Genomic DNA, 24,132 nt, shown 5'->3' with positions numbered 1-24,132 from the left:
TGGTTGTCTAAATTGTCATCCCATAAAACAATGAACCCGAAGTTACATCGGAACTAGTACGATGACACGAACTGAAAGAAACAGAATACCCGCGTTATAACGGCTCGTTTTCTAGCTACGGTACTCGAGGATAAAGTAAGTTGCAACTGGGGTACAATCAGAGATAACTTTATGTGGGAGAACGAAGAGTTCTCGTACTTGGTAACCGCAAGTATGTTGCCGAGTTACCGTAAAACCATACTTTTTTTGTAAGACGATATTCCATACCTGTATTTATGGCACATTTTAGTACGAAGCAACTGACCTAGAGTCCTAAAGTGCTGGACCGCTTCCCAAGTTTGTGTTTTCTATAGTCAAGCATAGCCTACGCGTTTTCACAACTTGTATCTCGCCACTTGCGAGTCGAGAATTTGCATACGGTGATATTTAGCGATTAACGTATTTCTGTAAAGTTTTTAATAAGTTGTAAATCAGTAACCAAGCATAGCACATAGATTCACCGTGTTGATATACTAATTGCGACAGTAGTTTAAGACGATGTTATGTCAAGCTTGACGTATAGCAGTGACAGTGTCACAGAAAAGTAAATGTCTTTTTGATTAAACCCCAATATGGCCATGTTTAAAAATACGAGAGGGTTTGATTCAATGTTTTAAATTGCATTTTATTTAATTTTGTTGGTTAAGGTAAAATCATCAAGCATACTCTAGCAAATACAAACTTACATGAATTGGATATGAAATGTCTCACGACCAGGAGGAAATAGGAGTAAATGTTCCAAATATACCGTTGGTCTTGCAGCAGGTACCAAATTTTGCTCTACAGGTTTTTACTATACAAGCCGATGGCGATGACTCAATTTAGTAACTTTTATTGATTTGACTTTGTACCTGTGGCCTGTGGTTAACTGAAGTTATATTTAGTGTTAATGCTTTTGTAGCAGTTTCATGGTTTTGCTTAAACTACCTGGTGAACTTAAGTGAAAATTGATCATATCTCACAATATCAGTTCCCAGTCTGTATATTATGGCAGTTTTTGACAAAATTTTTACGTTTGTTCATTTGGCATTTCTGCAACACTAGTCCAATGTCAAATTAATCCCTTTAATTTATTTACAGCAACGATTACGCCACATCACTTCATTGTTTATCCGAAACTTAGCTATAAGTCTCCCATCTCAGGACCGGGGTTATGGGAGGCATAATGAGTTTCAGCAACCTCATCTGTACTTCACCATCCACTCTGATGAAACCACTGATGGTGTAAGGGGAAAGCAGAAAAATGATTCTTCTCAAAGTATGTCTAAATAATAACTATATATATGAAATTGTATAACAATTGAACCGAATGTTACTTATGTAACATCACATCAAGGGCAACCACAGTCAATACTTGCTAACTCACTTTTTTAAAATTTAATACACCTTGTGCAGTGAGTCAAACTTAGTGGGTGAGGTTCCTGTATCGGATGAGGTAGTGATAAAGTTATATAAAGAGTAAATCGGTGTAGGCTACCCTATCTGTCGGACAGAAAGAGCGAAACTGTAAAAATTCTATTTTATAGCCTATCCGATGGGACTTTATCTCAATATTAATTTTATAAACATTACTGGAAAAACTAAAAAAAAGAAGTAATACCATTAAATCTGTACAAAGTAAGGTGTATTGCACATTTTTTGGTAGCCACATAAATCTGTAAATTGTTTGTTGTTCTATAATCTGACTTCAACATGCTAACAGTAAAGTTAGACCTTGGTAAAGGCCAAAGGGCCATTACATACATAGACTTGTTAATACTGGTATGTTACAAATCCGATATCCATGTCATAGACCTGAAAACATATCATTGCTCTGCTTTATAAATCATTGCTCTCTGACTTACCACACATACATAATATAAACTTGCTGTGCAATGTTGAAGCTCATACACATCATAAGTATTTCAGTTGACGAAGTTGTTCAGTAAATAGTCGCATTGTCTTTCCAGTGGCCAGGAAGTCAGTTCGACATTTTGCCCGTATCAATTTCTTTCTGCAGCATATGATCAACAACTACGTTTGCAGCTCCCAGTTTTCATTGTTTTTTTTGCATTTATTACAGCCGCACTATACGAGAGTGAAAAAGTGGCCTATACATCAAATCCATCATGGGCAAGTTTTAAAATCAACGGAACTGTGTTTGCTTCGCTCACAGGTAAGTGTTCATGGACCTATGTCACTTCTGTGTTAAGGGATTGTACTGTGTTCACTTTAAAGTTTGTCTAGTATAGATTTTAACCAAGAGAAATTGTCTTTGCAATTGCAATGTTGGTATTAACAGTTAGTTGCTCAACATTCTGTACGAATCATTTTTTAATTGTTTGTAACAATCAGTATAGTTTAAGCACTGTAATGAATGATTTACTGAGGCTTGTAGGCCTGCTTTAGTAATGCATTCCTTACACATTTAAAAATTCATAAGTTTACATTTATTTCATGAACAGAATTTATTCTTCGGTTGTGGATTGGTCATAATGGGAATTATATGCCAGCCCTGCATTGGCAGATATCTTTGAAGAAACTGCAATATTTGGGCAAAACTGTGAGTTGTGTTTGTATTACAGTTTCAAATTGTAAGTATTAAAATAAGCATAGTTTTATTCTGTATGGAAAAGTTCCTTGGCGAGGACCTGGAACTAAAGCTAGATTGTGCACATTGTCATTACCCCCAATAAAATAAGTATAAATAGTTTGTTTAATCCAAATAAGACTTTTGGTATTATCTGCAAAGTGCAATCATTATTCTTTAAAACATAGAGTTTCAGTCATATAGTTTAAATGAAAGCACAAGCTACACCACATATGGTAAAAGTTGACTCATGTTGATAATTAATATAAAACAACCGGGAGGAAATTTTCATAACATCAAATATGACTACCTAAACAAAGTCTAGCATTCTTTGTTCATTACTTTTGGTACACTGTTTCGCCGAACATAGTAAACATAATAAACAATATATATATACAATATTATAGCCTGTATAACCAACACTGGTTCCAAAGATATTAAAGAACACATATCCTCAATAAACAATACATATGTCCCAAGGAGATGATTAAACAATATAATATAACATATGCTCAACTGAACAACTTTCCTTTTCGTGCCACCTCAAACTCCGATAAAATCTTATTTGATATGAAACAATGTATGACAGTGGTTCATTAACTTGTACTTTTGTTTCATATTTTGTATACTATAAATATAGTCAACTGTCCTCATTTAGGTTTAAATTTGTAGAACGTCAATGTATAAAAAGATTTTGCTGTCGCTGTGTGAGTGTGTGTTTTCTGTTTGATTTTTATTTAAACAGACAAATGTTAATAATATCTACATGTACCCCTACACGTGAAGTCCTACAAAATTAAGCATAATAAAGTTTGAGACCATCATTATAGTAATAAGTATCCTGACAGTTAACATGTAGTGATGTAGTTACATATTTTTTTATATATAACCTGTTTTACATATTTGTACACGTTGCAGTTATTCAATGAAGATGTGCACTACCATTCCAATGCTGTTGTATTTAAAATGAATGGATTATACCACGGCCACAACACATCAGTGAACACAACAATTCATTCAGGAATGTTGGACTGTAGTGATATACGCAACTCATATAGCGTGTTTGCCTTGCAGAGGTGGGATGGAAATGATCATGTTTTATTGGATTTTATTTATTGACATTACGTACATATCTTTAATAAGTTCATATAAGTCAGTATAGGAATGACATAGGCATCTAACTCCTAAATACAGGGAATGCATGGATAGTAAAACACACATTGCTATGAAACAAATGTAACTTTTTAATTCTAGTGTTTACTGGTTAATACAGTGCATGGAATTGCAGGATAGGCCAGCATACTCTGCCAACCTCGGTTTGTTGCCTATGTACACAGCTTTACTGACTAACTTTCTCACGCCCTTTATAGAATAGCAGCTTGCTACAAAATGAATCGTCGGTCAAAAGAAAAACGGGACCATCATCAACATCATATTAACATACAGCTGCTAGGCAACAGCCCAGTTGTACAGTTGGTAAGCAATATTGAGTGGTGAATTAATTTGAATACTATGTTGACTAAATTGTTTTCAATAGAAATGTGCAATGGAGAGTCTTCATCACAGAATTGCTCATCTGCGAAGTTTACTCAAGCGTGAAAAAGCTCTGTTAACCAATGAGAGGAAAGAAGCCAACAAACAATGTTTAAAGCTCCAACAGAGTGGTTAGTGAATAAACATATAACTCTTCTACTTCTACCTCCCACACCCATCAAAGGGCATAGGTGCTAAAATTATTAGATTAAGTGTTAAGGTAGATTGATTAAGGATGTTAAAGTCCTAAAACGATTACATTCGGGTTAGCTACATTTTGAACTTCATACTCAGATATAATACTATATAAATAGCCATTCACCCTGTAGAACCTCGCCTATGCAGAATTAAACTATTGTTTAAAATCCAGTCTCTGATCTTGCTAAGAAGAAAGAACATCTTCAAGTACATCAGTCACGACATAAAGACTCTCACAACTTGTATCTTTGCAATCGGGAGAACGCTGCTCATCTAGCTGGACAACTCGCTTTACAACGCAGGAATATTTTATCCGAGCTTACCCACATTTTCCCCATCTCAACTGTACGTCATACACTACCAAGTCCAAGGTAGACATAAATGTTGGCCCTTATAAACTTGTAAAATGCAACCTTGAAGTTGATTGGTTATTTTTTGTTAGAATTACTTGAAGTCTTTTGTGTGTCAAAGCAGCAACGTTCACATAGTTTTATGACATGTTCTGCAGTAAATTATGTGATTTTTTACAATTATTTTTTACTTGGTAAATAGGTGTTTTGGAAAAACAGATTAGAAATAACTAAAAATCTTTTATAGGAAAATGCATTTTTCTGTCATTATTTTCATATTTTTGCAGAAAAAAAGGCGTAGCAGTTGTCAGTGATGTGTATGTCATATGTGGAGTAAAATTGCCAGACTCTGAACACTTCAATAGTGAGTAAACATCTGGTTTAAAAATGGAAACTTTTGACACCTACGACCTAAGGCTTTGTTTTTATTGTCAAGTAAAACCAGTTTATTGTAGGAGATTCAGATAGCACATTTAGGTATTTTTTTGTTGTAATCTATGCAATATTGTGCAGCAAAAGAAGACAACCATACCTCTGTTGCCCTTGGTTATGCTGCTCAACTTCTATCTATGATGTCACAATTTCTTCTTGTGCCGCTACGTTACCAGATTGTCCAGCAGGGGTCACACTCGAGTGTCATAGATCATGTAACAGAGAAATTAAACGACAAGGAAAGAATGTAAGACAAGAGACTTTATTATGAATCTCCAAGCTGGAAATGAAATTATGAATACTGCCTCTTCAACCGCACCCATTTGTGTTTGCCAATCTTACATGCACCAAATTTCTTAGATATGCCTTGCTCGTCACATTTTTTTAAATTCTGTAAGTCTGCAACTCTAGAATAGAAATATTCATGGAAACTTGTTATTCTGTTCCATTTTATGTGGGTAAAGTCCTTGTCAAGGGCCTGAGATTTATGCAATATTTGACCCATTATTACTCCCTAAAGTGTTTCTGTGTTATGGTAATGGTTTAATTTTTACTTTAACAGAAGATTCCCTGGCACTCCCTCTGCATCACATCATTATTACACACTTTCTTTTTCAGATTTCCGATATACGTACGTGGAAACAAGGATCGCTTCCTCTTTGAATACGGAGTCTTCCTTTTTAACAAGAACATCGCTCAACTCCGTTATCACTGTGGACTTGGTACTCAAGATCTCCGACCAACTCTTCACAACATTCGGACACTGCTTCAGGATCGACTTGGAGCAAAACCGATGTAAGTGGGTAATATGTGGAGTGCCATTTTTTCTTAAAAAATACACAGACATTTTTTTGTATGCGCTACACCCAAGGCTGGCAGAATATGCAGGTCTAACCTGGAATAAACATTGGAAACAATTAGGTGAAATTTGATTGACAGGATACATGTCTAACTGTCCCCACTTCCCCTGTATTTAACAAGTTTGGTGCCTATAGATATAAGTGGAGTAGTTCTATGACATTGGTTGTTTTTCAACTTGCAAGAACAAAATAAACTAATTTACTGCTAGGCAATTTCGACGCTTGATTTCATGGCTTCAATAGCATCCTGTTTTTAATTTATTTTTAAAATAAATTATTAAATTTAAGATTAAGTTATATCAGGGTTGATTGAGTATTTGCCAAGTTTGTGTGCCAAAAGCCCTATACAGATTTGATTGTTGTGTCATATTTGAATTTTGCATCTTTGTTACAGACATTTTTTTTACAGAAGTCTTGGTTCTTCTTCAATAAAAAGTGGGAGTTTTCTTGTTCCCACGATGGCAACAGAGAGTAAATCAGGTTGGCAACCTTACTAATATTTTTGGTATTTTATAAGGAATTGGTTGATTGTTACAGTGACCTGTAGTTCCATTATCACATTACAAATTAACGTAATAAAAGTTGCATAAATCTACATGTATAATCAGACACAATCATTCGTTACATAAACAAAGATAAAACTAATTAAGCAGTAATACCAAAAAAATGTACCACAATGTAAAGAAATTTTAACAATATAGTTTCACTTTTTGTTGGTATAAAAGTGGAGCTGTTGTTTAAACTTTAAATTGTTTTCATGAAATACAAATGCCACAGATATGCTGGTTGATTTGGGTGAAAGCTCTAAAGGAAGTTTATATGACAATACCGTTGCTTCACTGCAGGTTTGTTGAATGTTTAATTTTAGCAGAACACAGAATTTTACATGGTGTCTGTCTTTGCTTAGTAAATGCTTTCTGTGTTGGCAACTTGCAAGTTGGAACTTAGCTCAATTTATTGGTGGATTAGTAAAAGAGCATCTATCAGTGTCTAACAATCTAACCCATGATATAAATCTTTATTTAATCCCGACTTGATTAAACCTGTTTTTTTTTGCATTTGTTCAGTCAACCACTGGCTGGCTTGTGTTTTTGGCTGTTAGTGTGTTAAAAATGTTATATGTTAGAAAAATGCAAAGTCGACTGACCTGTCAAGTTTGAGAGGTGAGCTTTTTGGAGCAAGCGAGATGAAAAAGTCCCGTGATCGCTCTCCACACTTAAGTGATCACAGAAGAGACACCACTCAGTTTCAACCGTTGTCCTCCAAAGATATTCGGGTAAATGATAAACAACAACAGCACAGCCATACTATTTGTATGAATGTTATAGTTTATTTTCCTGCTTGGTGGGCAGAGCGGTATTCGTTATAATGTTGTGTATTTTTAGACACCACGAACTGTTTTACTGGGTTGTTTTTTTAAGGGAAAGACGATTTACATAATCAGTTTTGAACCTGTGTCCTCTGCTTTAGAGCCAGGTGTCCAACCACTGTGGAATTGTTAATTTCTTTTTTTAAGATGTATATTTTGTTTCTAAAGAAAAACTTACTACCCTTATAATACTGAAACCCCAAGTGAAAACTAAACAACATGAAAAATGCAGTTTTATTTCAGTGCAATACTGCATGGGGGTTTAAATATAAATCAGCATCTCAAGGCCTATGATACAACCTATATTTTCGGAACTGACATGCAATGTTATCAGGAGCACAAATGTCCAGCAATGTATTACCCATTGGGCTTTATAGCTTTCTATAATCTTATTAGTAAGAGTAAATCCTTTTTAGTAAGAGTAAATCTTTTTTAATATTTTATAGACAAGATTAAACACAGAGTCCGTGGAATCCGTTTCTCCTAGTTTCACGCCCTATCGCACACAGCTCACCGGTTTGGAAGAGCTGGGCCAATCAAATAATTTAAACAACAAAGAAAGTTTTGCGACTGCTCGTGCTGAACTTTTCGGCACCAAGTCAACCATGCAAAAAATTTATGAGCCTACAAGATGGGGTAAGAAAGTAACTGGGAAAGTTAATTCGAGGAACTCATCTCAACGTGATGAATTGTTCGGAAAGTCTGGTTTTAACTCTAGAAATGACGAGTTTCGAACAAAAAGTGACACTGGTTCAAGTAAAAGTTCAAGCGAAGCTTTTGTTGAGGATTTTATTATTGTCACTGATTGTTCAGATAAAGAGAAAACACCTGGCGAGGGTTTCTCTTACATGTCCGCGCTTAGTGATCATCACAGTACTGACCAGAATGGAGAAGAAAATGGTCTTTCTATAGAGCTAAAAAATCCTAATCCTTTTCGTGTAAGTGCTGCGGGTCAGCTGACCAGTTTTAGCCAATCAGACGATCTGGATCTTTGTTAACAAGCTAGGCATAAAGTTAAATATTAAATAATATTAAAGACATTTATGTTGATTATAGTATTTTGTGTTCTAAAATGAACCCCCAGTGTTCTAAAATGAACAGTTTGTAAAACATATTAAATTTCTTTCTTTCATCGATTTTTTGCAGTATATTGCTTATATAATTTTAAACCTTTTTATAGTGCAATATGAAATTGTGTTTTTATTTAAAACGTTTTCCATATTTCAATTTAATTTACAAAGGAAATACAAGATATCACAAAAGTAGGTGTTATTTTGGTTAGAACTCTATACAGCTTTAAATAGGATTTCGCTTAAATATCAACTATTAACAATATTTATAAAGGAATTTCTGTGGTTTAGTTAGGCGTTGATTGATTAGATCTTAATTGCCATTTATACCCTCAAGCAATGTTGTGTTTGTGTATTGTTTCACATTTCTTTAGGTTGCAATGTTACAAACTCTTTAAAAAAATTCATTTTTAAATTGGTTGCAGAAACATGGTTCGTGAAATCAACTGCTTGTAATAAACAGGCTAACAGGGTTTCTGCGTCATGTGAGAAAGAACTATTTTGTAATTGTATCATAAACCACAACGCATATAATTAGGTTGGTAAAACTTGTTTTGGGTTTATTGTGGAAAGAATCCCTTTATTAAATATTACTGACTAAACACCGATGACTCATATACGTTTGAGAAAAACAGTGGCAAAGAGGTTACATTTATCCCTTCGGTCAAACGATGCAAAAACATCGTAAAATTTGAACTCATTTTAACCAATCAGAAACGACTTCTCATTTTTCAGTGACGTCATTTTTGCTGGTTGCTTTCTGGTACCCGCTATTTTTGAAATTATTCTTAACAATATTTTACTTTAAAAAAATACATACATTGTAGAGAAAACTAGGTTAACACATTTATATTAACTAAATTTGTTTTTGTTGCAAGTCCACTTATACCCCAATTGCTTATCGCGGATTGCGCGAAAAAAAAGAAAAAAAAAATCGATTTTTGAAATGAGGTCATCAAGAACGAAAGAAGAAACGCGCAGAAGCGGAGTGGATCGATAGTTGGGCGTATTCGGTTTGCGAGTGGTGTACGTTGCCGTTGTAATATTAGGTTTTCAGCTATGTACGGTGTAATTGAGAGTGCTTAAAATGTGAACACGTTAGTAAACAATATTACTAAGTTCCGTGCTAAGAATAAGAATCTAGGTCCTCCCTGTAGTGCGCTTATTTGTTGATTCTGTGAAATGATTTCCGATGTATGAGAACTGAGCGTTTGTATTTGTTTTCCCATCATATAGTAGCCACTGCAAGGTCGTTGTATTCATCAGTTGAAGTGTTATAAAGTGAGTGTAAAAGTGTTATAAGGTAATTTTTAAAGTTAGAAGGCATTTCTGGGAAAAGTGTTAACTTAATACAATATCTGGTTTTAAAGGTGTGCAACAATATACGGCCTTCAAATTGACTATGGAAGTATTTTACTATGTAGTTTGCAAAGGTAAAACTTTAATAGCACTTAGATTTAACCAGTTTGGTTTTGCTTTTGTATTAACTACCTTATGTTTCGAGAGCTGGTATGCTCTCTTGTACACTTTTGTTCTATTAAAATAATTGTGGAGTATTTGTTGATTCAGGTAGTAATGGCTACAAAAACAACAATTGAAAAAAGATTAAAAACAAAATGGTACCTTCAACAGCAAATATATATATATAGAATGAATATTTATTTTTTGCTTGCCTCAAACCGAGTTGAAAATATTGTGATATTTTTTGTCAAGATTTAAAAAGAATTTTTGAGCGGTCCCGATCTTTTCTTTAATTATTAAATTTAATACAGCAGTATTGATTACAAACGACCTGTGCTTGGATTTTCTTCGGAATTAGAAAAAAATGCGCAGATTGTTTTGGAAAGCCGTAACTGGCGATTAATTCCAATCAGGGCGATATATACTTTTTTAGTGTTTGGATAATGGATCAACTGTGACCTAAATCTCTGCTCTTATGCCGTACATTTAGCCAGTCAGCCCATTTTTAAAAAACACGTCACATTTAGTCTAAATTGCTTTGGTTTTGTCATATGAAGTCTGGTTTGTCATGCTATATAATAATGTATTATGATTTTGTGTATAATATAAAACAAAGAATTGCAATACTCAAGGTATGTTGGTTGCAACATCAGTCCTTAAAAGGATGATTGCCTTTGTATAGTCATAGCTTATAGATATTGGTATTATTAAATAATTTGGGTTCATAAAGCAATTTATTATGTGACGTATGTAAAATAAATTTAACGAATATTGCCTTGTTGTTGTTGTCAGTTTATGACTCTTGATAAAGGCAATAGAACTGAATCCTGTCCTTTTATTGTTGGATTTTATGGCATATATAACCCATGTGTTGGATGCAATAATTCATTAACCCTTATCATGTCAGTATGCCACCAAAATGTTGATTATTTGCTTCAAGGACCATTTCAAAATTTTTCTGTATAGATTAATCAGGGCAACTAACAGCCTGTAAAATAATTTGTTTTCCAAAATTAGTAATACTATAATTATGTAAAAAAACACTTAATATATGAATAAAACTGCTTTGCAGTATGTATATATTATATCATGTTACCATTTTAGAAAAAGGTTCTTGTTAAAAAAAACTATGGTTGATTTTTCACAATATCAAATTAATAAATGACAATTTGTTTCTATATCGAGGTAACTTGTGTGCGTATATAAATATCTAAGTAGTGTTTATATTCCAATCAACTTTGGCTAAACAATTAGTGACATACACTGGTTAAGTATAGACCCTCTCAATTAGTATATACAGTAGGAGTGATCTATTAAAATAATTATTTAATTACTTCAGTTGGATTCGTGTGCTTAACAATGAATACTTGAGTACGTTTTGTTTTTGTAATGCGTCAACTACTCTGAGGTGACTCATTTATAATATAAGTCTAATAGCCAGCCAGTTGTGTTACGTGTATCTTGTATGTGACTGCTTATATACTTTAATCCTGTTATGTTCTCTGTTGTAGATTTGAGCTAAGCATTTTTATTTTACGATTTTATACAAACTGGATATCTAAGAAAGAAGACAAAGGTTGATTTCCATTCTAACTTTTCTATTTATCTACAAAACCTTTCTGCAGAACACGGTTGTTTCATCCCTTTGGTTTCAGGTAAGTTTTGGGCTTTTCTATTTATTTAAATTTATAACAGTGCTAATTTTATGGGGATTTAATAAGCCACTTTTATCATTTTCTATCTTTAGTTTGAACAACAAGTAGGATTGTGCTACCATACATAAACTGTGTAGGAGTGTGGCTTCCACATGTGTATGGCTAGTTGACTACTCAAAATAACCATACTGCTTTGGTCATATGCAGTAAAGCAAAATTGCATTGATGGTTTATAAACAATCCATTTAAACTGCTACTTCTTAAGGTCAATAATTTTAATCAACTCCAAAAACTCACATGAAATTTAAAAGTCATTATAATTAATCGTTTTATTACAGCTGGTTGCAAAGCTACTAGCTAGGCTTACTACGCTTCCTGCTATGGGAAGTTAGCTTGTTTTCTTTTAATATTAATCATTATTAACCACATGAAAACAATGCTGCTCAGTACAATGTTATGCTTGTGTATTTTACATGATTTTGTTTCTTGCTCAAGAAGTCTTCTCTCCTTTTAGTTTTATTCGAAATATGTTAGAAACTTTGTGATACAATTACATTTGTGAGTTCAAGGGTATAACTGCCAATAGCGTCTTTATGTTTTTAAAAGATTTTACAACCACTCTTTCAATAATTTAGATCTGTACTATTTTGTATTGGCTAAATCTACCTGTACTGGTATGGTTCTGCTTTATTATAGTAGTGACTGTGGACTGCAGGTATAAATATAAAAGCTTTAAGAGTTTAATAAATAACTTAGTCAAAGATAGTAGTCATGTTGCGAATTGCCATGGGATAATGTCTAATGTGTCAGGTTAAATCCTACCCTTGATTCTCATACGAGCTATCTCTGTTTGAAAATACAAGGACTTTCAATTAATCTGTATACCTTGCACCATATATGCTTGCAGGTGTAACATTAAGGGCGCTTGGCGTAAAACAGCTTTTAATCTGCTATTAGGTGTTTATACGAACAAGCACAGCGGGAATCATGGGTTGCACAGTCTCCACAGACGATAAAGCAGCAAATGAAAGGTCACGAGCTATCGATCGTAACCTCCGTGTGGATGGAGACAAACAATCAAGAGAAGTAAAGTTGCTCTTACTTGGTATGTATTCTCAAGCAAAGCAATAAATATATATAGTCTATTATATACGCACATGATACATTTTTGTTTAAATTTTAAACTGTCTGAGGTAAACAATGTAAATAATGTGCAGAATCTTTAAAGTATTATATACTGGCGCATTGTTGTTTTATGCCGCTAATAGTTTTATGTTTTCTTGTTTAAAGGCATAACTTAATATAAACATTATATATTCTAAAGAGTGAAAACCAGGAAGAAGCCACAAAAATTTGGTTGCTTTATGCTTTGTACTGAAATAAAACAATTTTCTTGTTCAGAATAGATGATTAATATTTGTTATGTCTGTGCTGATTAAACAGGCTATGCCTTTACACATTATTGTGTGTGATTTGTATGACCCTGCCAACAAAGTTAAACATTGTTTGTTATTAATTTCTAGTGTGGTTATGATTCATTCACACTTAGTCATTATTCAACAATTGAAAGGTTACAAAAACTTGGATTACAAATAATATAACATTTCATCAAATAGAGTTCTGTATCGCTTGTTATTATTGATTTAATACTCTGGGATAATATTTTAAACTCCTGGGACTTAAAGCCAAGTGCTTTAGGTCAACTTTTATCTTCACCCTTAAAGGTTTCATTTGCCTGAGTTACAACAAGCAGGATAATTCACTGCCACCAACCAATATCTATGTTTGTTTGTTTGTGAACTGGATGGCCATTTCTGGATGCTGTTACCATAAGAAATCTGATATGGCAGCTTTTTATTGTCCACTACTCAACAATATTGATTTCAATTTTGAAGCAGTTAGTTTTTACTTTTCTTTCATCATCAGTAAATATATTCTTCCCAATGGTTGAAGCTAATATAAACAGCCTTTATTAATTTAATGTGACTCGATCATTCCCAATGGAATATCAGTTACTAGCAGCAGAACTTATACCTACTTGGTTGGTTGTACACTATTGTGTATAGTGTATGAGCTGCACCCTTTTCTGGATTTTCCAGTGCATGGTTTTAGTCGTGTAGATGACATAAATATTTCAGTATAATCAATATTCTTCCGTTTTTCTCTCTCCAGTTATAAATTATGTATTCACTGCCTCTGGGGAGACTATAGTCAGGCCTTAGTGAAATCACAATTCCTTGAGATATATACCCAGGACAATAGTTCAATCTGGTCTTGTGATGACAAACGCGACTTCTAAACCATCTATTTAAACGTCTGTAACGACAGAGTCGTGTGCGCCCTGGTTTCCTTTACAACCACTTACAGTTTAAAAGGCAATTAATGTACTTGCCGCTGTTATTTCTTGTGGTTTGTGTGCTACCGTGTTACGCTCCACAAAAAGCTTAACCACGTACTGTTTGAACTTCGCATGGTAAAACCCACTAGGCTACCCGCAAACAAAAACAGTTGCTTCACCTGTATACCCACCATTTCCACAGAGGCACACCCGTATCAAGTTGCTACAATTGCGATTTATTTGCTCCCGCAGCGAACTGTTTACAGAGTAAATAACTCTTTATCTTTCTTGACGTCAGATTTTAAAAGTTAGAGGAGTAAATAGGTTTAATTCCTTTCTTAGCCATGGTAATAGGCTGTTAAATAACGCAATAGGTTTATTTCTTCTGTAATGTTACTGACAATGACGTATTTTTTACAACGGCAATAAAGCGCATCTTTGGGAAGCAGCTTATTTCATCGCCGTTGACAATCTATATATCTGGCATGTGTCGATTCGTTTAAACAAATTGTCGGGCCAGCGGTCCCAAAATAGTTCCTTAAATTATGGGTTTCTGCGGCAGTTGGTGTTCGGATAACAGCCGCTCCTAATAGTTTGTATTGTTTTGCTACAATCCATTCAAGCACACCCACTTGGACGGTACTATATTATATCTAATATTATTAAGATCCGCTTTTGGCCATTTCAAAACATGCGGAGGTAGTGCAATGTAGGCCGTTACATGTAGGCGTCCATTGGTGAGGAACTAGAAAATATCCGCTCGAACCCAGAACGCGTACTTATTTTCTACTGTTATATCAACACAACTGCTATGTTATGGGACGGGATATTGTCCCGATATTTCTTTTGTTAATTACGCGTAGCGTTTCCCTTAGCCAGTTTAGAATTCTACTTTTAAGCCCGAGTTTGTGACGTAAAAAACTAATTGTGACGCTGGTTCTGTTCCATTCAGAGACATTAAAACACGAGGAAATTAAAATTACTTTAAAAGTTTCAGCATTAAGACTGCGTTGGTTCTTGATTTGGTTTTGCTTCAACCACCCATACGCAATGGTTTACGCACGACAAGGAGATTACGTTAATGTTCAGAGTTTCTTCCATAACTAGAAATCTAATACGTTGTTTGCTCACAATTTACACAGAAATTAACAGCCATTCCATTCATGGTACCTGCGTATGCTCACAACGCAATGTGATTAAAACCCGAATGACAACATAGGTAGCGGCTTGTGAGTTCACGGAATAATACACTCCTTGCATTGCTGCCGTTCCAATTGCTTATATGTTTCCACGCATGTAGGTTAATTTTTTCGTTCGCACATTGGCAACAATAAGGCAGTAATATCAAATTTACAGTTTATTAAGAAAACGTTACGATTGCCGCTGGTGTAATTCTATAAGCAAGTTTTAATGTTTGCTTCACCCATGTATAAAAACATTATTTTACATAGGAAGAACTAAATATTTTATTGATTAATTAAACATACTAGTTTTTGTTACTCCTTTAAGCGGTCTTTCAAAAGGCTTGGTAGCGCTTCTGGTACTTGACAATCGTCCCGAAAAACAGTTGGTTTTGTAGTCTAGGCGTAATCCGCCTTTTGTCGCTGTAAATTTCGCGTCTCCATGCCAGCCGGCAATGTAGGTTAAGAGGTTTAATCTTTTTCCCAATTTATCGTAAAACAAGATAAAAAATTACACACTTGATGCCGTCCTTTTAAGGAAAACCTGATGCAATTTACCATCTACCGCCTCCGTATTCAGATATGCTTTGTCTGTAAAAAAAAGTCGGTGGAACGGGTAAATTTTTTTTCGGTAACCTAAAGGAATTAGTAGATCGTGTTAGTTTGGCAGTTGCGGCAATTTCCACACCCCGGCAGCCACAAAATCGCGTATAGAAGAAGTCTTCGAGTATTTAATTTTTCGTCGTCCTGGCGGCAGACCAATTAAGGCCATTTAGAGGTGCAATATTTGAGTGGTCGGGCAACTAATCCGCGGGGGAAAGGCGGCGTCCAGATGCTACGATTAATCACCAATATGAATTCCCTGTCGTACATAAGCTTCTGATCCACGCGTGCCCTACTTACGTAGTTTGGCACAACACAATGCCTTCTATGACGACCGTACAGTGGTTAATCCCCGGATGCGCCAATTTTGTGGAGAAATCGGAAATTACAATCAAGTCACTGCCAATAAAACAATGCCTGATGGCGGCCGGACGCGAACTGTTTCGTCACAATCTTAACTCGCCGTCGAGCGCTCTTGTTTGCAATTTCCTGATTTATAAGATTTGGAGACGCAATCAACGCCTGGAACGTTGATTACACTTCCTTGCTAATTTAAACGGTTTCTCTTCGTGTTTAATTCGCGCAGAGCTGGCTTTCACGTTTGCGGTGCACGGCAGGTGTAATCAATGTATTGATCCGCGCGGATTGACCAAGAAACTCCAAAGCAAACGAAACGCGCAGATTTTGAATGAAATCAAGCCTAAACATCATTTTACTCGAATTACATTGATTTCCCGAATCACGATTTCTACATATCTTATCCTTAGCGACCTTTGTACTTATTTTCGTGAAACTTGTAGCGGTTCTGTAACGTGGTAAAATGAACAGATGGTGTTACTGTTATTATCATGTGCTCTTCTTAAACCTTATCGCGTTTGTTGAGATTTTTTCTACGAAATTGTAGAGTGTGGGTATTTTGGTCCTGTTGCTTCATCATAACTGCTACCTGCAATTAGTTTGCAATGAGTTTGTATATGTGTGTGTTACAGTGTGTATCTTGCACCGCTTTATCATATGCCATTTTGCCAATATGTCATGGGTTATTCTACCATCCCACATAATCACATATATATGGTAAGTTATGAAGTATATTGTGTAATACAGTCAGTATATGGAAGTATTGCTTGCACTATGCCACTAAGGTATCTGTCATACATAAAGTGGAATGATTGTTGTCATGTGACACAAAACTCATTTATTTTTTATTCTTAATGTTGAATATGTGTGGGAGGACATAAACAGTTGTACAGTTAATGCGGTGTGTATAGATTCTATTAATTTAAATTTCTTATATTACAATAAAATGTATATTTTTTTTAAAAAGTGCAACACTCTGTGTGAGCCTGTAATATTTAGTTGTGTAGACTAGTAGATGGTTTACCATATGTCTGTGCAAGACAAAAGCCATGCATGAAGATTAAACTCCATGTCTGTGATTAATTGCAAAATACTGCTATAAATAGGAACCTGTCTCACCATTTAATATGTGTCAATGCAGTTACTGCTGTGGTTACCCAAGTGATTTATCAGTACATATATCTCATTTCCTTGTAGCAGGCATTCACGTCCAACTTTTGATAGGATGTGGGGAATATATACGTCTCATATGTTTCCTTAATCACTTGTTGGGGAAAACATTTCACACAGAATACTGTTGCATATTAAAATGCATACACCTACACCCACCAACTGTTTTACCTGAAATTCAACCCTATAAGCCAAGATCACAACTAGTAACTACCATAAGACAAATACTGCTTACTAAGTGAAACCACATAAAAAATATTGGACGGAATTATTAGCCTGCTGTTTTTTATTATACAGCTGCTTGGTAATGTTGTATTGGTAACCTATTTTTAGATGCTTATTTTATAATTAAATGATTTCCTTGCAGGTGCTGGTGAATCTGGGAAAAGCACAATTGTCAAGCAAATGAAGTAAGCACGTTATTATATATTACATTCGCCAGTTATCACATTAATCAATAAGGTTTCCTATGTTTAACAACTGTAGGTGTAACTGCATTTAAGCAATTCCACTTATATATATATATTATGAATAATTGTAAAAAATGTGAAATGTTTGCCCACAACCAAGATTAAAGTTTAACCTAATTTTTACTTCCAGAATTATCCACGAGGACGGTTACTCAGAAGAAGAGTGTTTACAATACAAAGCAGTCGTCTACAGTAACACATTACAATCACTCATCACTATTGTGAGGGCGATGGGAAACTTGAAAATCGATTTTGGTTCATCAGATAGAGCGGTATGTGTCACATGTGGTTACAATATATTGTAGTATGTGGTGAACCTGGCATTCTTGTTTACCACAAACTTAAAAGCGTAAAGGCCAAACCAGAATAGAAATGACTGCGTTTTCACAATCTGTCAGCCGAGGTTTAAGAGATAATGAAATGTAAATTAGAATCTGTTTATTTGTCAACATACAACTATATTACAGCTATATAGATTGTTATTTATCCTCACCTTTCCATTGTGTGAATAAAAAGTGCCAACAAACTTGAAAAGAAATTTTTAAATGATTGTGAAGAACCGTCCCAGTAGCCACCAATGTTGGAAAATACGAACTTTGTGTATTTTCCTTCAACAGGATGATGCCAGACAGTTGTTCTCATTGGCTGGATCCCTGGAAGATGGAGAGATGACACAGGAGCTGGGAGACTGCATGAAACGAATGTGGGGTGACAAGGGAGTGCAAGTCTGCTTCAACAGATCAAGGGAGTTTCAACTCAATGACTCTGCACAGTAGTGAGTGTAGTTTAAACTTTCCATATCCCTTAGAAAACTGAGTCAGGGCTTTTTTCATGTCACTCCACTCCCTTTATTACTTTATTTATTAAATCCCCCTTATTACTACTATTGTGTCTGCTCCTTGACACTGCTGCTATAAATTGAAGTTATTTTATATATTCACTGATAAACCACATCCGTTGGGTATTGTTATTCTTTAAAGGGTAAAGTTACAAAGCAAGCATTGTGTTCTCTTATTTACCCATGATAGTTGCTACACCAACAGTATTTGAAATTGCTCTTTCCAAAAAAAGAAAGTTTTCAATTAAGAGTTATGTCTAACGTGTCAAACCGACTAGCTACCTGGATAGTCTTGACCGACTGGTTGCATCGGACTACGTGCCCACTGAGCAGGATGTGCTACGGTCTCGAGTGAAAACCACAGGAATTGTTGAGACGCAATTCGAACACAAAGATTTACACTTTAAGTATGAATACCAGAGTCCCCCGTTCCTCGTGTTCAGTTTGCATGCGTATCTGCATTTTTCTTTGTTGTCGGGTTTTGTGTTTGACATTGTTTGTTGTTTATGTTGGCAGTGGGCTTGAAAGGCTTGAAACTGATACGAATAGTCAGCAGTTTGTGAAAGCAGCTTTGTCTGTTTTAAAGACAGTATGTATGTTTATACAATGCGGTAGGTCCTACTCCTAAAGGCACACAAGGGGACTTACAATTTAAGGCTTTAGACAAAGTTGATAATTTGCCTGTATTCCCTAAGAAGGTGCGGGTTAAGTAAAACAAATAGTATGTTCACCAGGAAAGCTTTTTGGTTTCTTTGGCTAGAAGTTCTGATGCTTGCTTCAGTATGGTGCCTTTTCTGTTCGTGGTTTGATTTGGAGCAAAAACTCTAAGCGGAAAATTTGTCTTTTTTTTTAATTCTTGATGAAATTTATTGAATATTTGTTTTCAACAAAGGCAGTGAGTCTTTACAACTGAATGTCGTTCGATGCAGCCACCACCGTTGTTTAACCTTGAAAAATCAATACTTGCGAGCCTAAATTACATTGGTTTTTGTTGGTCAATCAATATCATCAACAGGATTATGTTTTTTCATTACTGCTCATCCAGTGATGCAGTATTACAATCACTGAAATACTTGTTATGTAACTTTAATTATTGCACCCATTAAAAAAGAAGAAATCAATAAATTTTAAGTGGTATCATTCAACCCTTTAGTTTCAAAGTTGCATTTTAAATCATAGTCTGCCAATATATTTATTGTCAAGATCATCTCTATCCAGCTTTTCATTTGTTATGGGCTGTATATCTATGTGGAATGTCTCCTAAGATGAGACTAAATCGCCTTGCCAGCATTTAAAATTAAAGTTTTATCTTTCAAAAGAAATTCATCATTTATATTGATCGCATTTATACAGTATACCAAAAAATGTATATATTTTCTACCCTGCCTAGATTTTTTTGTACCCTGCATGTTTGTATTGCATGTTTTATGTTTGTTCAGTTACTTGGATTCCCTTGATCGATTGACTGAACCTCGGTATGTCCCAACCCAGCAGGATGTGCTTAGAACCAGAGTTAAAACTACAGGCATCGTCGAAGTAGACTTTAACTTTAAAGGTCTCACCTTCAAGTGAGTACAGAGAGATCATCTAACCCACCCACCCCCCTATAATAATGCACATTTTATAATTACCACCAATCCAGCTGCAGGTTTTTAATTTTTTATGAATCACCAATCGGTCGTATGGACTTTTAAGTAAGATTTCTGTTGTGTTGGTTTCATGTCCGTGGTGATTAGCATGAGTATAACTTCTTGTTTTGCATGATATTTTATGTGGTATACATTTACATGTGATGTATTAGTATTTTTAATTGCTGACATGCTGTATGTTTTATTATAAAATATTCAGCCCTTTTAAATTATTAATGCATTGATCAATTACCGAACACTGCCCAAATTCTAATGACCCTGCGACGTCCATAAATTACCCAAAACCTCAATCTTGCACATAGGATGTTTGATGTTGGTGGTCAGCGTTCAGAAAGAAAGAAATGGATTCATTGTTTTGAAGGTGTGACTGCTATCATCTTCTGTGTAGCACTATCAGCTTATGACTTGGTGCTTGCTGAAGATGAAGAAATGGTAAATATGTTTTCACTGCCGTTTTGCTGCCTTAATATATTTAGTAGTTTTAAAAAAATTATTTTTTTAAACTTAGAATCTATATTGCTATTGGTGTCACTGCATTTTAGCAATGTCACTTCAATATCTTCTTTCCATAACCTCACTTGAACTGTCAGTTATGAAATTGTGATTGACAAGCAATTCAACTAATGGGAGAGATTCTTTCATGCCTCATATATCATAATGTAGTTTTAATTTATTGTGGTTTTTCAATTGCTTTCCTATGACGTAAATCTGCGTAGGTAGCTTCAACTAAGTATCTCAATAATGCCAAATGGTGTTGTTTTTGCTTTATTTATCCCAATTTTTAAAAAACATGACATACATTGCTGAATAAGGTTTTAATTTATTAAATAAATATCCTGGTGTTTCAATTTTTAGTCTTAATTACACGCACTTACTTTTTACTACTCTCTCCGTTTTTACCCTGATATTAAAGGTTTAATATTCGGTTAAACAGCATATCATCAACTTATACGCCAGTGTTCATTGGTGCTTTAGCATTCAATCTTTAGCGTTAAAGTTTCAATAAGGCATGCCCAAAATAAAATAAATTTAACGCTTATATCTTAAAATGACACCAACATACCTTACAATTTAGACTAAAAGGTTTAAACTTTTCATGAAAAGAAAGGTAAAATCAACTTATAAAAGTCAAGTAAATCAAATGGAAAATCCTTGAGTGACCATATTTTTCTCATCTTCACAGAACCGTATGCACGAGTCAATGAAACTTTTTGATTCGATTTGCAACAACAAGTGGTTCACCGAGACTTCTATCATTCTCTTTCTGAACAAGAAAGATTTGTTTGAAGTTAAAATTCTTAAATCCCCTCTCTCTATCTGCTTTCCTGAATACCCGGGTATGTTACCTTCTTACAGTGGTACTATGGTACTCGTACATGTCATTAAAATGAGTGGCATATTGTCATGGCTTGGTATGTTACCAAAGATTTGTTGGAATAGTTTTGTCAAAGTAAAGGGCATGGCTTGGCACCTCGATGCCATGTTGCCATGCTGGGAAAATAGCTTGTATGAACACTAAAGGACCGGGCAATTTTGATATGCTAAATTCGTTTTGCAAACTAAGAATTTGATTAGCCCTCTAGTGCTACATCATTCTTTGGCTCCTTATTAAATCTCTATAACCCCACTGTAGGCCAGAACACATATGCTGAGGCAGCTGCATACATTCAACTTCAATTCGAAGACCTTAACAAACGTAAGGACAGCAAGGAGATCTATACCCACTTTACATGCGCCACTGATACAACCAACATACAATTTGTGTTCGATGCCGTCACTGATGTCATTATCAAAAACAACTTGAAAGATTGCGGGCTCTTCTAAATGCGTAAGTTTAATCATTATTTACTTGCTTTAAAAAAAACCTTGGATAGTTTTGATCACAGCACACTTTGTACATTATTATTTTATTAATGATAAAGTATATTTGAGATGCCGTTTCAAAACTTAAATGACCGTTTCATTTTGCTGGCTAAAACACAGAGAAAGTCTTTAAATCATCTTTGAATTTGACTTATTCATGTAAGTTTTCTGTCTTAGGATGTTTCGTCCAAAAAGTGATTTTAGGCGAAGTTCTTTTGCTTGATGTGCGGAACTCTTCTTGGTGATTACCCCCCTTGTGTTACCCAACACCTGGACAACAACTGTTTTATCAAGTGACCGTGTTTAGTCTTGTGTGCGAGGGTAAATCCCCAAATCTCCCACTCACTCTCACATCCACAACTTTGCATGAGGGGGTCATTAAGTATTTATTATTTTACCGTTGTTGCCATAGCGACTTGTTTTAGTGAGCTTATTAGCCCCCTCTAGCGGGTGTGAATCGTCGTTTGATGTTGTGCGACCTCTCTGTACTTTTGTATAAAAATAACTTCTCCAAGACCCCTTTTTTTCTTTTTTCCTTTTTAAACGTTCGCACGTATAGGCCACCAAGACATAACAGACGACTGATAAAGAACAAGGTGTTGCCACCACACGGAGCAACATAGAACGCACCAATCACAGTTTCAACGCGATTACTCCGCGACAATCACCACCGCGTTCTTCTTCGTGACGTAGCGCTCCTCTGACGTCATCACCCGGTGACGTCATCGCATGCATACCGGCCTGCGGGTGCCACACTGTTTCGTAACAATAGAAATGATGTAATTCTTAACGTAGGTACTTCGTTGTTGTATCGTGCCGCCGTTTCCCCTTTTACAGTGGTAATTTGTTTCACTGACAATATAACTTGTTTTGTACAACTCGCAAACCCCAACTGGTTGTTCTGTCCTACTGCGCATTTGCGCTGTGTTACTTCGAAACGTCGACTGACAAATGAAACAGTCACAACAAGCTAAAGTGATTACTTTCCATTGCCGAACTCTAGGTAAAAGAATTTGATACAGTTTTAGTGCAGTATGAGTGACCGTCTTCAAGACGATAGCCAAGTTAAAACAGGTATTATATTCAGATATGTATTAAGTAGTGTGTGTTTACTGGACGGCCACATTTCATGCAGTAAATGTACAGTAGGATGGAGGAAGACGGGACACTTAGCACGTAATATCCAAATATGCTGACCGTGCTTTAAATAATTAACAACGTTTTATAAAAGTCGTGAGAATACGGTTATATAATTTTTGGAGTGTTCTTTGTTTACTATCAAATTGGACGAGAAAATAGAATGAGAAGGTGTCCCATCTTTACCCACCCTACTATATATATGGTTCTATAATTTAATAATTATGTGTCGCATGCACAAAGACAGTAGGCTGTAGTAAAATGGAACAATCTCATTTTATTAAAAAAGGGTCAAAACATGATCATGAAATATGAGATTTGGGTGGTAACAGTATCCCATTTTACACCAGGGTATCAGTATAGTAGGGGAGAGGGAATGGGACGTTTTTGTCAGACGAAAATATTCTTTAATTTTTCTTTTTACGGACCCCTATTTAATAATAATAAGAAAAATAGTGTTACCTTATTGTTTTGATAGTATTATTACGACTTTATAAAACGCACGTCAAAGCCGATTAGTGTTTTTAAATATTAAAAAAATATGTCAAATAGAAACAAATAGAAACGTATTTTTTGAACAGGTAAAGAAGTCAAATAGAAACGTATTTTTGAACAGGTAAAAATGCGAGATAGTAAGGTGTTAATTTTGAATGCTCGCTAAAACATAGTAAAGCCGATGAATTTTGTAGTTTGCGAGGTTCATAACAAAAATTTGAATATTTTGTACAGTTTGATTTTGTTTCTTAAAACTGGTTTTGGTTTTGTGAAAAAGCTGAGATAGAGTAGGAGGGGGAAGATGGGACACTTTTTAACTTTATTTTCTCGTCTCATTTAGAAGTAAACAAAGAACATTCAAAAAATTTTAAAACTGTATCCTCACGACTCCCATAGACCTTTGTTTAAAACACAATCAGGATTCATGGATATTATGTGCTAAAGGTGTCCCATTTTCCCCACCCTGATATATAAATATGAGTAAAATAGGCAGCG

General features: G+C 35.1%; 2 protein-coding genes across 4 annotated transcripts; both read left to right on the top strand.

The window, feature by feature from the left end:
- The first annotated feature begins 6 nt into the window (after positions 1–6).
- On the top strand, positions 7–8,612 carry LOC149742449 (UV radiation resistance-associated protein-like). The gene is made up of 16 exons (XM_089894003.1): positions 7–135; positions 687–804; positions 1,120–1,297; positions 2,102–2,194; positions 2,484–2,581; positions 3,527–3,684; positions 3,979–4,084; positions 4,146–4,272; positions 4,512–4,710; positions 4,977–5,053; positions 5,203–5,368; positions 5,740–5,916; positions 6,391–6,461; positions 6,759–6,826; positions 7,108–7,257; positions 7,797–8,612. The coding sequence occupies exons 2-16, from the start codon at positions 742–744 to the stop codon at positions 8,346–8,348; spliced, it is 2,283 nt and encodes a 760-aa protein (XP_089750129.1). The 5' UTR covers positions 7–135; positions 687–741; the 3' UTR covers positions 8,349–8,612.
- Positions 8,613–11,369: 2,757 nt separating this feature from the next.
- On the top strand, positions 11,370–22,980 carry LOC149742448 (guanine nucleotide-binding protein G(i) subunit alpha-like). Of its 3 annotated transcripts, XM_089894017.1 has the most exons (11): positions 11,370–11,536; positions 12,494–12,641; positions 17,553–17,595; positions 17,786–17,927; positions 18,273–18,430; positions 18,772–18,900; positions 19,933–20,061; positions 20,445–20,574; positions 21,326–21,479; positions 21,776–21,970; positions 22,183–22,980. In XM_089894017.1, the coding sequence occupies exons 2-10, from the start codon at positions 12,524–12,526 to the stop codon at positions 21,964–21,966; spliced, it is 1,194 nt and encodes a 397-aa protein (XP_089750143.1). In that variant the 5' UTR covers positions 11,370–11,536; positions 12,494–12,523; the 3' UTR covers positions 21,967–21,970; positions 22,183–22,980. The 3 variants fall into 3 exon arrangements, with proteins under 3 accessions (XP_089750143.1, XP_089750146.1, XP_089750145.1); XM_089894020.1 differs by lacking the exon at positions 18,772–18,900; XM_089894019.1 differs by lacking the exon at positions 19,933–20,061 and having other exon boundaries at positions 11,371–11,536.
- Positions 22,981–24,132: the final 1,152 nt, after the last annotated feature.

Source organism: Ciona robusta, chromosome 1 (genome assembly GCF_009617815.1).
Source record: "Ciona robusta chromosome 1, ASM961781v2".
NCBI lineage: Eukaryota > Metazoa > Chordata > Ascidiacea > Phlebobranchia > Cionidae > Ciona > Ciona robusta.
Note: the sequence above shows the minus strand (reverse complement) of the source record. Positions and strands in the feature narration are given on the sequence as shown.